The sequence below is a fragment of the Pinus tabuliformis genome, chromosome 2_2 (assembly GCF_031772625.1).
Source record: "Pinus tabuliformis cultivar Carrire ecotype Pingquan chromosome 2_2, CPIR1, whole genome shotgun sequence".
Classification (NCBI taxonomy): Eukaryota; Viridiplantae; Streptophyta; class Pinopsida; order Pinales; family Pinaceae; genus Pinus; species Pinus tabuliformis.
This window is the reverse complement of record NC_142300.1, coordinates 1,235,070,930-1,235,085,109: the sequence shown is the minus strand read 5'-3', so window position 1 is coordinate 1,235,085,109 and position 14,180 is coordinate 1,235,070,930. Positions and strand designations below refer to the sequence as shown.

The 14,180-nt window shown below is 38.2% G+C and overlaps 1 protein-coding gene across 1 annotated transcript in view; it reads left to right on the top strand.

Annotated features, from left to right (window-relative positions):
* The window catches only part of LOC149197946 (ABC transporter B family member 25, mitochondrial-like), a 163,588-nt gene extending 160,671 nt beyond the window's left edge, over positions 1-2,917 (top strand). Inside the window, exon 4 of the mRNA XM_089408882.1 lies at positions 2,841-2,917. Within this exon, the coding sequence (XP_089265008.1) occupies positions 2,841-2,917 (77 nt within the window). The remainder of the gene's footprint in view (positions 1-2,840) is intronic.
* The last annotated feature ends 11,263 nt before the right edge of the window (positions 2,918-14,180 follow it).

The following is a 14,180-nucleotide window of genomic DNA, read 5'->3' as shown; positions in this document are numbered from 1 at the left end:
GTTTATGTTTGAGATTCTTGGTTTGGTAGCGTTAATGATTTTAAGACTCTAACCTAGACCCAAGGTCGTGGAAATTCAACACAAGTTGCTTTTAAGGAATTGAACATTTTGGGCTTGTTTAAGGCATTTGGGTGTGGTGATAATTCACTGTTTCTCATTGTTCTCAAGAGATCTAGTTGGTGTCATAAGATTTAATCGTAGCTCACTAACATAAAAAGTTTACTCTTGTTCATATTGATAGTAATTGCTCTCTATGGAATTTTTTTTTGCTTATATTGTCTAGTGAGCCATTGTGAAAAGATTGTTAGCATTGACATTATTACACTTGGATCTGTTCTCTAAAAAATATTTTGCACTAGTCGATGCACTCTCCAAAAGCACTTAACTTTAAATCTTAGGAGTACCTTTTTGAGCATTTTATATTACTTGTCTTTCGAAATCTAATGGTCTTCATCATTCTAATTGGTATCAGAGCCTTGGGATAACCATCATTCTTGTTTCGTTTCTATATCTCTTGTTGAATAGTATCTTCACATTGGCACTTTGAGATCTTCAGGTTTTAAAGTTTCTTATTTCAGCTGGAGCATATTTTAAGTTAAATGGTCATTAGCATTTCCTAATCTATCTAAAGAACGTTGGTTTTATTGTCTAATGATCATTGGCTAATTGTCGTGTAGTTTATTGGTTGAGCATCTTGTGGATTAATTAACATCGGCACTTTATAATTGGCATATTCTTGGTTGTAAGATTGCATATAATTTATTGATAAGTACTCTTGTCATAATTTAAAGTACTTAAACATTAAGCCAATCTTAAACTAAGAAGTCACTCATATCCTTTGCATAAGCATTCTAGACCTAGTTGCATTAATAATTTACCTCCAAGCATAAGCTTGGTTGATAGACCTCTAGGGCCACCCTTCTCATTTAGGTTGGGGGCTTAGAAACTCTTTGGTGGTTAACACAGTGACCTTGCAGTCGTCAAAGCCACAATCTGTGCAGCGTCAGAGGCATTGGGTGGTAGGAGCCTAACAGAAGGTATCGTTAATCAAACCCTCGCTTGCTTCCTATTGGCCTCCTCCCACAACCTACCTTGGAGCCTAGCTTCAAAATAGTTAAGGGAAGGTCACACTTAGATTAGGCATTTAATTAAAAATAATCAAGATCTTTGCATCTCACCTAGGTCTTAGGATTTGCATTTCATTTAATTTAGTGAAGCTTCTGAGTCGCAGTTGTCCATCCACTTACTTGGTCTTAATTCAATAAGCAAGAGTGTTGACTCCGTAAGGCATTGGTGTCAAATATAAATTTAATTTAATCATTAAAATCTTGCTAAATTTACCCAGGTAGTTAGGCTATTCAACTATGTCTCCCAGACTTGTTGATTCCCAACTTGTCCTTCATCATCTCATTTCCACATGGTCTACGCCCCATAGCCTGTTGTTGGGAGACAACTAGAATGGAGAGGTTGGGGTTTAGGGTGACAGCCCCCGATCTGAGCCTTCATCAATAAATAAAGATGTATTGTAATATCCCCAATTTACTCAATACTTAAGAAATTGGGGATATTACAGTATATCTTTATTTATTGAATTCAACAATTTTTCCCAATTTTTTCCCAATCCGAGTAAAATCTCTTTGCTCTTTTTCCTTGCCGATTTTTTGCTGATTCTGAGTCCGGTAACCTTGATTTTAAGTGATCTCCTTCCTATTGGGACTCCTCCCATTAGTGAAAGTCCGTAAAAATCAAGGGGTTTTGGCTGAGGTGACATTGATCCTCTACCTCATTGTTAGCACTTTATCTAGCTTTTGTCTTAGAAGGGTTTCCCTCTCCAAGGCCTGCTAGTTTTTGTGGTAACAGGGCCATTATCTTAGGACGGGAGCCCACGTAAGTTTGGATTTTTAATGAAAAACTTGTTGGGCAGAAATCTGTTCGTGTCATTATGATTGATATCGTTATATTTGCTTCTGCTGAATTTTATTGTGTTAGGAACCTAGCTATGTATTCATTCAGTCGATCAGTTTTCTGCTAGAAATTAAATATCGGGTGTTAGGTTCCCAAGAAAACTAACAGTCAGGCCTGTTGAGTTTGACCTAGACTAACGAGTTTTAATCATAGTATCATTTAAGTTTGTCAAATTGGCAAGCTAAATTGACTTGTTGATCTTTCACCTATCTCGGGGAGTTTTGTTTCATTGTATTAGATGACTGTTGTTTATAAAGTTATTTTAACTTGTGATTTCAATTAAAAAAGGTTTTCCAGTGATACTTGCGGAGTATATTGGATCAAAATTTGTGGCTTGCCATTTATTTAGGAAGACAGTAATTGTTTGGAAAGAAAAGATACCAAAGTTCTCTCTGTGGACTAAAGAATATTGAAATAGCTGAGACCATATTTAGCTATTAATTGGAATTTTCTTGGGTAATTGCAAAATTTCTCTATTATTTCCTTTGGGGCATGTTTAAGATATTAATTGCAGTCTTTATTTCCCAACTGTGTCAAATAAATAACTTCAGCAAATAAGTAATTGTTTTTCAATAATCTAAGGCATTTCATTTCAAATTGAGAGATTTTTTTTCCATGAGTTATTAAAACCACCATATAGAAATTGAAGTTTGCAAATGATCATTTTTACTAATAACATGAACCACACTGGCTGGTTCGAAACGCGTCGATGAGATTATCTCTTATGTGATTTTTACGGAAAGATGCTGTTATTTTTATTATGGATCACAGAAGTCTAAATTCAAAAACTGTTAAGTTTGTTGGTCAATTTCATTATTAAATTTTGTTCTACTGTTATTTTCTTATTTGTAGTGGTGAATGATGGATATGTGCAGGAAAATCTACTATACTTAGGCTTTTGTATCGGTTTTATGATGCTCAATCAGGATCAGTAAGACTCAAAAACTCTTAGCTGTGCATTTTGTTTTGGCTTGTTAAGGGTTCAATTGTTAGTTTATATGATAGAAGAATTTTCTTGCGATCATAGCTTTCTTTCACTCAAGAGTAATAAGGCATTATGATATTCTCAAAACAATACAAAGGACATCTTTAGACATAGGGTGTTGATGATATCATATCGTTACTTTGTGAAACTATTTATGCTGTAGTTCTCCTTCTATGAAGGATTAATGAAATTGGTCCAATGGAATTCAAGATTCTTTGTAGATTGACCTAATCATTTTGTTATTCTGCTAACTGTTATTGTCTTTTCCATTTGCATTGTGCAATGGTGCTTCAACACAGTCAAATAATTATCAAATTATAATTTTAAAAAATCTATCTTATATTTGATTAAGCACTAAGAAAATTCCACATATAACCATTCATTAGCAAGCCAAGGCAATAACATGCTAGTCCTTCTACCCTACATACGTTGACTTTAAGAAAGATTTGAACATTAATTACACCATTACAGTTACTTATGTTTATTTATTGGCTTACATTTTTTCTTATTGCCTAAGATTGACTTGTGTCTAATAGCAGTTCATCAAGGCCTTATTTGTCCGTTGCAGTGTCTTTGATCTTTCAGCTTTCTTCCATAGGTGCACTTTTCATGGCCTTGATACCATGTCAAAGAATGACACACATAACGCATATGCATAATATACAAGAAGAAATAAGAGAGATGAATTATACTTGGATGATCCATTCCATATTATGATGCCTCAATCTATGATAGATGAGAGTGTGCCCCCTGGAACACTTTGCTTCTGAAGTGTGCTCCCCTCTAGGATTGTTTTTGGAGAATGCTCCCTCCCCACTCCCTATTCCCTCAAAACCCAAAAATAATGTTCCCTACCTATTAAGAGTGTTAAGTAAGCATTCCTAGGATGCTCCTAGGAGCTTTAAAAATGCTCTTTGAGTGCTGCCTCACGAGAGGGTAAAATTGACATCTCTTTTTGTTTGTGGGAACCAAGACAAGGTTCCAAAATCTTGGTTTAGGCATGGCTAGGCTTCCTCGGTGGATTATAACACTCACTACATTTTTTCTCATTCTATTTTTAATTTCACTTATTTCACTCATCGTTGGTTGGGTTTTGAGTGGGTTGTTGAGGAGCAAAATTGTGATAGCCTAGAGAGGAGATTGAAGGATTCCATTTGTGAGAGAATGGAAGGGAGATTGAAGGATGCCATATTTAAATTCAATCATCATTATAGAGTTGAAGAGGCAGATTCTAAAGTCCACTCTTGTTTTTTTTTCTTTTTTTCTTTCCATGTATTGTAAACTAGTATATTTACTATGTTGAATGCTTGAATGTTTTCTTCTCCTACTATTTTCCATTTCTCCTTCTCCATCTTTCTATTGCAGGAAGCAAGTTATCCTCAAGATTCATCAAGCATGATGGGTATGCCAATGTGGTTATCCTTTTAGTTCCATTTTTTATTGTGATAGGGGTGTTGGGACATCAAAATACCCAATGTTGATGAGGAATTACTAGAAAATTGAAATACGCAGCACATACCACGAAGAGGAGGAAGAAATGGAAGGGGATGAGGATAATGAGATTGATAGTGATGATGGATGGAAATCTAAGGAGCATTCAACACCCTTGTAAAAGTATTTGATAAAGCTTGGGAAGAAAAGGGGGTGGAGTCAAAAATTTATGTGGTCCCATTGTCATACAACTAAAATTGTTACATATAATCATGTGAGAACATATCTTTGTGGGACTATTCCATGGGATGAAGGTAGGAGTATAAGAGTCAAAACATATGAGCATGTGCTAGTCAAAGATATAAAAATATACAAAGGAATAGGAGGCTGCACAAAACAAATCCAAAACTCTAGGGTTGAATCTAAAAGTCAAGCATGTTCAGGTTTCTAGTAGCTTTAGAAGGTCTTTTGCATAGGCTTGGTGTCTTAGCAGGTGGAAGATGATTTATTGCCTCTTTAGGTGCTTGCTTGGTGGAGTAAGTGACTTCTGTCTTCTTTCCCAAGTCTAACTTAGGAAAATTACAATAATTAAAGTCAATTAATTATTGTCGACTATTAAGGAATTTTCTAAGGATAAATAATTTAATTATTTAAGTGATTTTGAAATGATCTCAACCAGATCTCTAAGATCTTCTAGAAGGGAGGTTAGCATTACGGATTTGGGCTCAATGATGATTATGAATGGAAGCCCAAGGAAGAGGTGAAGACACAAGAGAGGAGACACAACAAAAGTAAGCGATTTTCTCTAGTGTGAGTAGCTTAGTGAACTGAAGTGCAAAGGAGGAAGATTACATGAAGATTTGAGGGCGTGTACAAGAGGCTGAGTTGTTGGAGATTGCAGGGCTAAGTGGTTGAAGAGAGAAGGAGGTCTATTTGATTGAAGAATTTGATTTGTTGGAGAGTAGGGTCGATTCACTAGCAAATTGTTGGGTTGAATTTCTCCAAGACGAGCTCCTTCAAAGGTCGATTTCTAGGAGGTTGAATTCATCTAGTGGTGGGCGAGTTACAGGTTCCACTATATGTATTTTTCCTTCTAATACTTTGTGGGTTGAAAACCTTGATTTTCTAGATTAATTAATAACTAAGAATTGTTGTGGGTATTTATCTGTTTGAATGTGTGATTAATCGCTCCAAATTTTTATTTCCACTGCATATATTTCTAGAGGTTAAAATATCAGTGATTTCATTTTTCGATAATTCATAATTTATTTGGCTAATTAAATAAATTGGTGTGAATAAATAATTGCCACGAGAAAATAAATTTGGGCTGGTATTAAGAGATTTAACATGCTATCAAAACTTTTTAGATAGCTTTGAGAGATACATTTGAGATCACTAGGGTTTGCAACAACGAATTTCTTCTTTTTACAACAACAAAATTATTTTTAATTTTGCAACTGGGGTTTTTTGGCCAAGGTTGATTTATGAAGATGGAATTAATATGTAGTTTGCAATATGAAGACAGGTTGGATGGGGTCGCTAATTTCAGTGCCAGAGAGGAGTGGATCACTGTTATGAATTAAAATTTACATAACTAAAATAATAAATAAATGTATATGTATAATTAATTAACCAATCATTAAATAAATTTAATGAATTATTGAATACTTAGTAAATGAATCGACACCATTCCCAAGAGATGTGTCTTATGAGGTTCGTGGCCAGTCAACTCCTATTAAAGGAGCACTTCCACAACCATGTAAATCATCCATTGATATTAGTAATAAAACATTTAATATTTGCATAAGTCATATTATGTTTCAAGTTTACTGGCATCCAAGAACAAAGCCTACAGAAAACTTGTGCAGCAGTGGTATCAGAGTTGCCCCTGGCTAGCCAACACCACACCTCCCTAGTGGCCGCCGGCCCTGCGGGCCCTCGACTACCATCAAAACCCTTATTGTTCCTCCACACCACATCCTCGCTACATCCACCACTCCACACGTTGCGTCCTCCACATCCTCATTGTGTCCACACCACACCACGCTCCTCCACATCTTCGTTGCGTCCACACCACATCTGTGGTTATGTACGTTGCACGCTGTTTGGGTCAAAGGAATGACTGCGGTTCTGTATCTGCTATCGTGCGGAGTATTTACCGTCAAACAACCATACGTTGTAACGTTTAAGGATTAATCAATCATACGGTGGGTTGAATTTAGTTAAAGTCAACCATACGTTTAATCGTTCATACAGTGGTGGATTTAGTTATATAAGTTATATAATTTATAAATCTATAATATATATAAATTAAAATTATATAATATATATAATTTATAATTAAATAATTAATCAATTAAAGAAATGAATTATTTAATTAAAAAAAATTATCATTATTATTAAAAATTGGGTCCACTAGGAAGAAAAAGAACAAAATGGGTCATGATGATAATTCAAAAAAATTCAAGAAGAACTCAACAGGCTACGGAAACGCCTTGATGATGTCGAAAGGAAGCAAGATGATTTTGGGAAGACTCAAAATGACATGGCACAAAATATCCAAGCCATAAAAGACATAGTGAGCTAGTCTAATAAAGGAGCCAATCCACCCTCAGCCATGCAAAGTCACTGAACCTTGAAGGAGGAAATTCTCCAGATAATGAGTTCTGGATGCATGAAAAGTTGTGAGTTCCGCAAATACACTTTGAAGGAAGCCAATACCGTACCAAATCCTCTGAAAGGAACCATCTTAAAATAAAAAATGAATTACCTAAGTATGATGATAAGAACTATAAAGGTGTCGTCGTATGGGTAAATAAGATGGACGCCGTTTTTTAGCGAACCATCCACTCGGTGAACAAGAAAGGGTCATCACTGCATCCAACTACCTAGAAGCATAAGCGTATGATTAGCTTCTGTTGTGGCCATCTAAATGTACAGGTTGCTCGTTCAATTGGCAAAACTTTAAAAACGCTCTACTAAAAAGGTTTCATGATGAGGAGGAGGATGATGTCTACAAGAGATTCGTTCACCTGAAACAAAAAGGATTAGTGAGTGAATACACTCACGAATGGGAAGTATTAGTAGTAAGGCAGAGAGGGTTTTCAGATGAAGAGCTATTAAAAATGTATCGTTGTGGCCTTAAAGATTACATTCGCGAAGAATTAAAATTACATAAACCCAAAACCATTGAGGATGCCAGACACGCAGCTATAATTATCGAGTGAAAATATAAATTCCACAAGGCACCATATGCCAGTAATGAGAGAATTAACCGTTACTCCAAGGGGAAGTTAGGTAAACCATCATTAGAGAACACTAGCAAGTACGTTCCACCACCAATGCGAAATGAAGGAAAACAACAATCTAGTGTTGAAAGGAAAAGGGATGGAAAATGTTGGAAATGCGGAGACAAGTATTACGTAGGACACAAATGCGCAACGCAAAAATTGTACAACTGTGAAGCCGAACAAGAAGAAGAATCTTCAGAAGACAACTCTGATGAAGAGAACAATGAAGAAAATGCAAACCCTAGTCCAGAATCAGAAGAAGATATGCCACAAATTTCTTTGGCAACCATCACAGGGATAACTGAGCCATAGACACTAAAGCTTAAAGGTCACATCAAGAACCAAAACGTTATCGTTCTAATAGACTCGATGAGTATGCACAAGTTTGTAGATGTCAATGTTGCAAAAACACTGAACATTTTTGCTTACCCTGTAGCAGATTTAAAAGTTATGGTAGCCATATAACCATGATGTTTGAACTTTGAAGTTTTGAGTCTGCAAAAAAAATGGAGGAATGGGAATGGGAGATAGAGAAAAAAAAATATATTTATTTAGCAATGAACATAAAAAAAAAAATACTAGATTAGAGTGTAGATCCTATCTCTTTGGCCTTTAATCCCAAGCTCCAATATCCCCTTGCAAGCTCCTCAAGCTCCTCTCTCCAAGCTCCAAACTCTCTTTCTTCTCTTGCTCTCAATGGATGAAGTGAATAATGGGAGGGGAGAGGGTCTATTTATCTTTTTTCCCCAACCCTTTCCCTCCCTTTCCTCTCTCCTTTCTATCATTGACCGCCGCCCTCCCTCTCGATCGGGCGGCCCCTTTATTCAGCATCGTTGGACGAGAGCATTTCTTCAGAGGGGGAAGCGGTCGCTCCCGACTACTCCCTCCTCTGAAAAAACACTCCCGGAGCATATGGGAGTGGTCAAGGAGCGAACGCTCCTGACCGCTTCCCTAAATGCTCCCGAAAAACTAGGGAGAGTTTTTTTTTGTTGGGAACGATTTCGAGAGCGCGCTCTCGACAAGCTCCCAAATAGCTCACGCCCAGAGTGCGAATTGGGAGCGAGGACGTGAGGGGGGCACTCCCCCGCAACCCTAGCCTAGAGGAACTTTGGTAGCTTTTGATCATGGAGCATAGCTTGGGCAGCTTCCACAATGGACTTGTTCTTTCTCTCAACCACTCCATTTTGTTCGAGAGTGTAAGGCACAATGGTCTCCTTCTTGATTACTTCCTTCTTGCAAAAGTCTATGAATTCATTTGAGATGTATTCCCTGTCGTTGTTATACCTAAAGATTTTTATTTTCTTCCCTATATGATTTTTTGTCAAAGCCTTGAATATTTCAAATGCCTCATCCTTATGCTTCAAATAGTAGATCCATGTATTCCTTGAGAAATCATCAATGAAGGTGATGTAATAAAGATGACCCCCAAGTGAATGCACGGGCATTGGACCACATATATTAGAATGAATGAGATGAAGGATTTCTTTCGTCTTGTTTTTGCTAGAGGGGAATGGTCCCCATGTCTTCTTTCCACTTGCACACCTAGGGCATACTCCATCATGTTGAGCTTGAACATCAGGGATCCCAAAGACCAACTTCTTCAACTTAGGAAGTGCATCATAGTGTAGATGGGCTAGCCTTCGGTGCCACAACTCACTTTGAAGATTTGTATTATGGACCATGGCTAGAAGGGGTCTTCCGGTGACTCTATAGAGTCCTTCAAACCTAGTTCCCAATGTGAAGGCATTTCTCATGTAGGATTCAGCAGGCCAAGTAAGTACTTTTCCTTTAATAAATGCAACCCTCATTCCTTTATCCTCCAAGGCAGATATCGAAACCAAATTCTTCTTCAATCCCGGCACATATAATACATCATGAAGCAAAACAGATTCCCCAGAGTTCAAGTGAAATTTGACAGAACCAAAGCCCTTTACGGGATGAGTGGTATTGTCACCAAGGATAATGTTCAGATTTGTCTCCCTCTGCTAGATTAGAGAGAACCCCCTTGTATCCAGGAAAGTGATGAGAAGCCTCGTATCAACTAGCCAACTATCCCAAGAGTCTTCAGGAGATGAACTAGCTAATGTGGAAATAAGAATATATTCAACTTGTTTAGTAACATTGCCTTCATGCCTGGAATTTCTTGGCCTTTTCGGAGGATGATAGTTATCATCACGATCATCAGGGGAGCCTCTTCTTCTTTCATTCCTTCTTCTATCATTTCTTCTTTCATATGACCTATTGTTGTTGAAGCCATGATTATTGTTATAGGACCTTGAAGAATTCCTTCTTGGAGCATCTCTCTTTTCAGGACAATCTCGAGCATAGTAACCCTTGTGATGAAAATTGTAACACTCAACATCTCTATTTCGTCTTCTTGATTCCTTGGAATCTTGATTGGATTGAGGAGGATTTCTTGATTTGGATGGCTTTCCCTACCCTTTCTTTGCATGCTTCTTCTTTCCTTAAGCAACGTAGGCAGAGGGATCTCCTCCATTTGATCCTTGAATTCTTCCTCTTGATATCTTCCTTGATTCTTCTTGAGTGAGTTTTCCAACAAGCTCATCGAATGTTGGGATGTTGTTGTTGTTGCTTATAGTAGTAATGAAAGTTTCCCAAATGGAAGGGAGGCCTCTAAGAGTTACAATCACCAATTCTCTGTCAGGTGTGATTTCCCCAACTCTTAGCAATTGATCTCTAATACGAGATATCCTCATTATGTATGATTGCACGGATTCTCCTTTGTTCATCTTCATGTCTTTGAGTTGATCTTTCAAAGAGATGATTTCATTCAAATTGTTGACTTCATAGTTCATACATGCCAACAATTTTGTCATACATGTCCTTGGACCTTCTCAAATTTCCAACATAAGCAAGTAGATTATCTTGTAAACCATCAGCTATAATTTGCTTTGCCTTTAACTCACCTTTCTTATGCTTGTTTTTGACAGCAGCGGAAGCATTTTCTGGAGGCTCAAGTACTCTTCCTTGAATGAAGTCCAACACATCATTGTTGTCAGCTATGATCTCCAACCTGACTTTCCATGCAGCAAAGTTGGATGAATCACCCAGATTTTCATGCTCCATGAAGAAAGAGGAAGACATTTTTTTACCAAATAATTTTCCCTTTTTCAATCAGCTTCTTTAGAGATGAATGCCCTTTCTCTATGTCTCTTGGGCTTGTCTTCACCTCAGCTCTAGAACTATGTTAATTTTTCATCACTTGTTCTATGTTGCAACTATTACTTCAGCAATATTTAATAGCACTCAATTTCTCAATTTCACTTCTTTAATTTTCCAATGATAGTAGAGCAATAGTAGATAGAACAAATAAACAAATGAACATAGAAAGACAGCTAAGAGACAAGAGACACAAATTTGGTCAAAGACCAAGACAAAACCGACTGTGGGGAAAACCCTCGCAAATCTTCTTCTTATGAGATTGTCTTCAAATGTTCAGCAAAAAGAGTACATCATCCAAGAGTCAAAGTCAAACTTTGACTTAGCGAACATCCAATGTCAATATTCAATTTCACATTATTATCCAAAGCAAAGACAAAGTAAAGAGATGCAACCAGCAGTGGTCAAATTTGAACCTTTTGTAATCTGATTCAGTCAACAGTAGTCAACAACATTAGAGTCAACCCTAACCAGTTAATGGTCAAGGGTCTAAATTGTCGTCCAGCAGCTCGGTCAAAGGGCTTTCAATTCAGCATCCTTAGCAGGTCAAAAATATGTCAAAACAGTGCCAATCTGAACAGTCAAACTTGGTCAACGCAGAGGTGAATTCTGTGGTCAAATGTTTGAGATAAGTCTACAGTCAAAGTGCCGAGATTTCCTCGGGTTCTATGCCCTCCAATGCAGCCTCTTGAAACAGAAACAATCCCAAAGAAAACGCAGTCAAAGCATGTCAAATGTGCCCAAGTCAACGCAGGTCAATGCCCTGAAACAACCCTGCACTTCGGCCAAGTCAAAGTTGTCTTTTTTCCTTCACACGTGTGAGAGGAGTCCTTCCAATTCTGAGTTGTACGAACCAATAAAAAGAGGAGAGAGAGGGGATATTTTGAGTTGATTGATGCTCCAAATGAGGTGTGGTGTCTCTTGTATTTATACCAATCTGAGTGGGTGAAAAGAAAAGTCGAATGCGCATTTTGAACCTACATAAATGTGAGGCCGACCTTAACAATTTTACATGAGAGAGAATAAATTAAAATTCCAACTTCTGCTTGTCCAGAATGGGTGATCTTTAGGTCGATTTGTGTCCTCTCGAAGGGAGGAATTTAATGCAACAATTATCTTCATTAAATGAGCTGTCCAAAGTGGAATTAACCCTAGCTGCATAATTTAACAGCATGCTATAGCAACATTAAAGGAAATAAAAGAATGTTGAATGAATTAATTTCGAATGAGCAAACAACTCAATCATAATACAGAGATATTTACAATAATAGAAACATCAGGTTTCTATGTAGAATATAGAAACACTCAGTTTCATCAAAGAAACTGCTAAAAGAATATAAATAGCAACAGCTAAAAGGAATGAGCATTAAATGCTAAATAGGAATATTCTAATATATTCTAATACCCTCCCTTAATGCTCAATCTATTTACAACACCAATAGACCCTCTGAATTTTACAAATTTATCAGGACCAAGAGGCTTGGTGAAGATGTCGGCGGGCTGCTCTGTTGTGGGAACATATTGCAACTGAACTGAGCCGTCTTCAACAAGCTGGCGAATGTAGTGACAATGAGTTTCCACATGCTTTGTTCGTTCATGAAAGACAGGATTCTTGGCAAGTTTGAGCACTCCCTGATTATCACAAAACAAAGAAGTAGGCCCTGTCTGAGAAACATGCATATCTGCCAGCATACGTCGAAGCCAAATTGCCTCACAGGATGCCTTAACTGCTCCCCGATACTCGGCTTCTGTTGAGGAGAGAGCCACTGCCTGTTGCTTCTTACTAGTCCAAGTAACAGCACCGGATCCTAGATTAAACACATACCCAGCTGTAGATTTACGGTCATCAACCGAACCGGCCCAGTCAGAATCAGTGTAACCACTGAGAATAGGATTGGAACTTCGAGTGTATAGGAGGCCATAATCAGAAGTGCCACGCACATATCGTAGCACACGCTTTGCTGCTTGCCAATGATCAGCTTTAGGAGCGGACATGAAGCGAGAAATGTAGCTTACTGCAAAACTGATGTCAGGTCTGGTAGCAGTAAGATAGATGAGACTGCCCACTAATTGCCTGAATAAAGTTTCATCCACAAGGGAGAGGATGACTGCGCTGAAAGTTTGAGCCCTGGTTCCATAGGAGTCGTGGCCGGTTTGCAATCCTGCATTCTGAATCTGTCCACAAGATTTTTGGCATACTTGGACTGAGAGAGAAAGATCTGATTTTCAGTCTGCCAAACTTCAACCCCCAGACAATAATGAAGAAGCCCCAAGTCTGTCATCTCAAAAGTTCTGCATAAATCTTGTTTGATCCCATGGATCAAATGTGCAGAGCTGCCAGTAATGATAAGATCATCCACATAGACAACCACAAACAAGATATCATCACCAGTATGCTTGATGTACAGGTTTGCATCAGAAGGGCTCCGCTGAAAACCCTGATCTGTCAGGTACTGATCAATTTTCATGTACCAAGCCCGAGGAGCTTGTTTCAATCCATAGATTTCTTTAGCTAACCGACACACTTTCTGTTCTTGACCAGCAACCTTGAATCCTGGAGGCTGCGTCATGTAGACTTCTTCTTGGAGATCACCATTTAGGAAAGCACTTTTTACATCCATCTGATGAACTTTCCAATTGAACTGAGCTGCTAGGGCAAGAACAAGCCTTATGGTACTCATCTTGGCTGTAGGAGCAAAAGTCTCCTCATAGTTGATGCCTTCCTTCTGTGAAAATCCTCGAGCCACAAGCCGAGCTTTATACTTGTCTATGGTTCCATCAGCTTTGTATTTCACTTTATACACCCATTTGCAGCCTATGGGCTTTTTGTCTGCAGGAAGATCAGAAAGTGTCCATGTGTGATTCTTCTGAAGACTCTGGAATTCGGCTTCCATAGCCTGTTCCCACTCAGATGTACCCTTAGCCTCTGAATAGGTTTGAGGCTCAAAAGTACTGTGCAGGTTAGCCATAAGAGCAAAATTGACTGTAGACTGTTGTCTGCTCTTATGTCTAGAAGTTCTGCCTTCAAGGAGCTCATCATCCCTCCCATCAGGTGGACCGACCGGAAGAAGAACACTGTGAGGCTGATCCTCAGAACACTGCTTAGAAGAAGAAGACTGAAAAAATCCTCTGTCTTCATCAAATACTACATCCCGACTGAAGCTAAGACGACCAGTGGCTATATCTATCAGCCTATAGGCCTTGTGATGATCACTGTACCCTGTCATCATGAGTTTCTGGCTTTTGGAATCCAACTTAGATCGCTTAGCAGCTGGAATCCAAACATATGCAACTGAGCCAAATACTTTGAGGTGACTGATCTTAGGCTT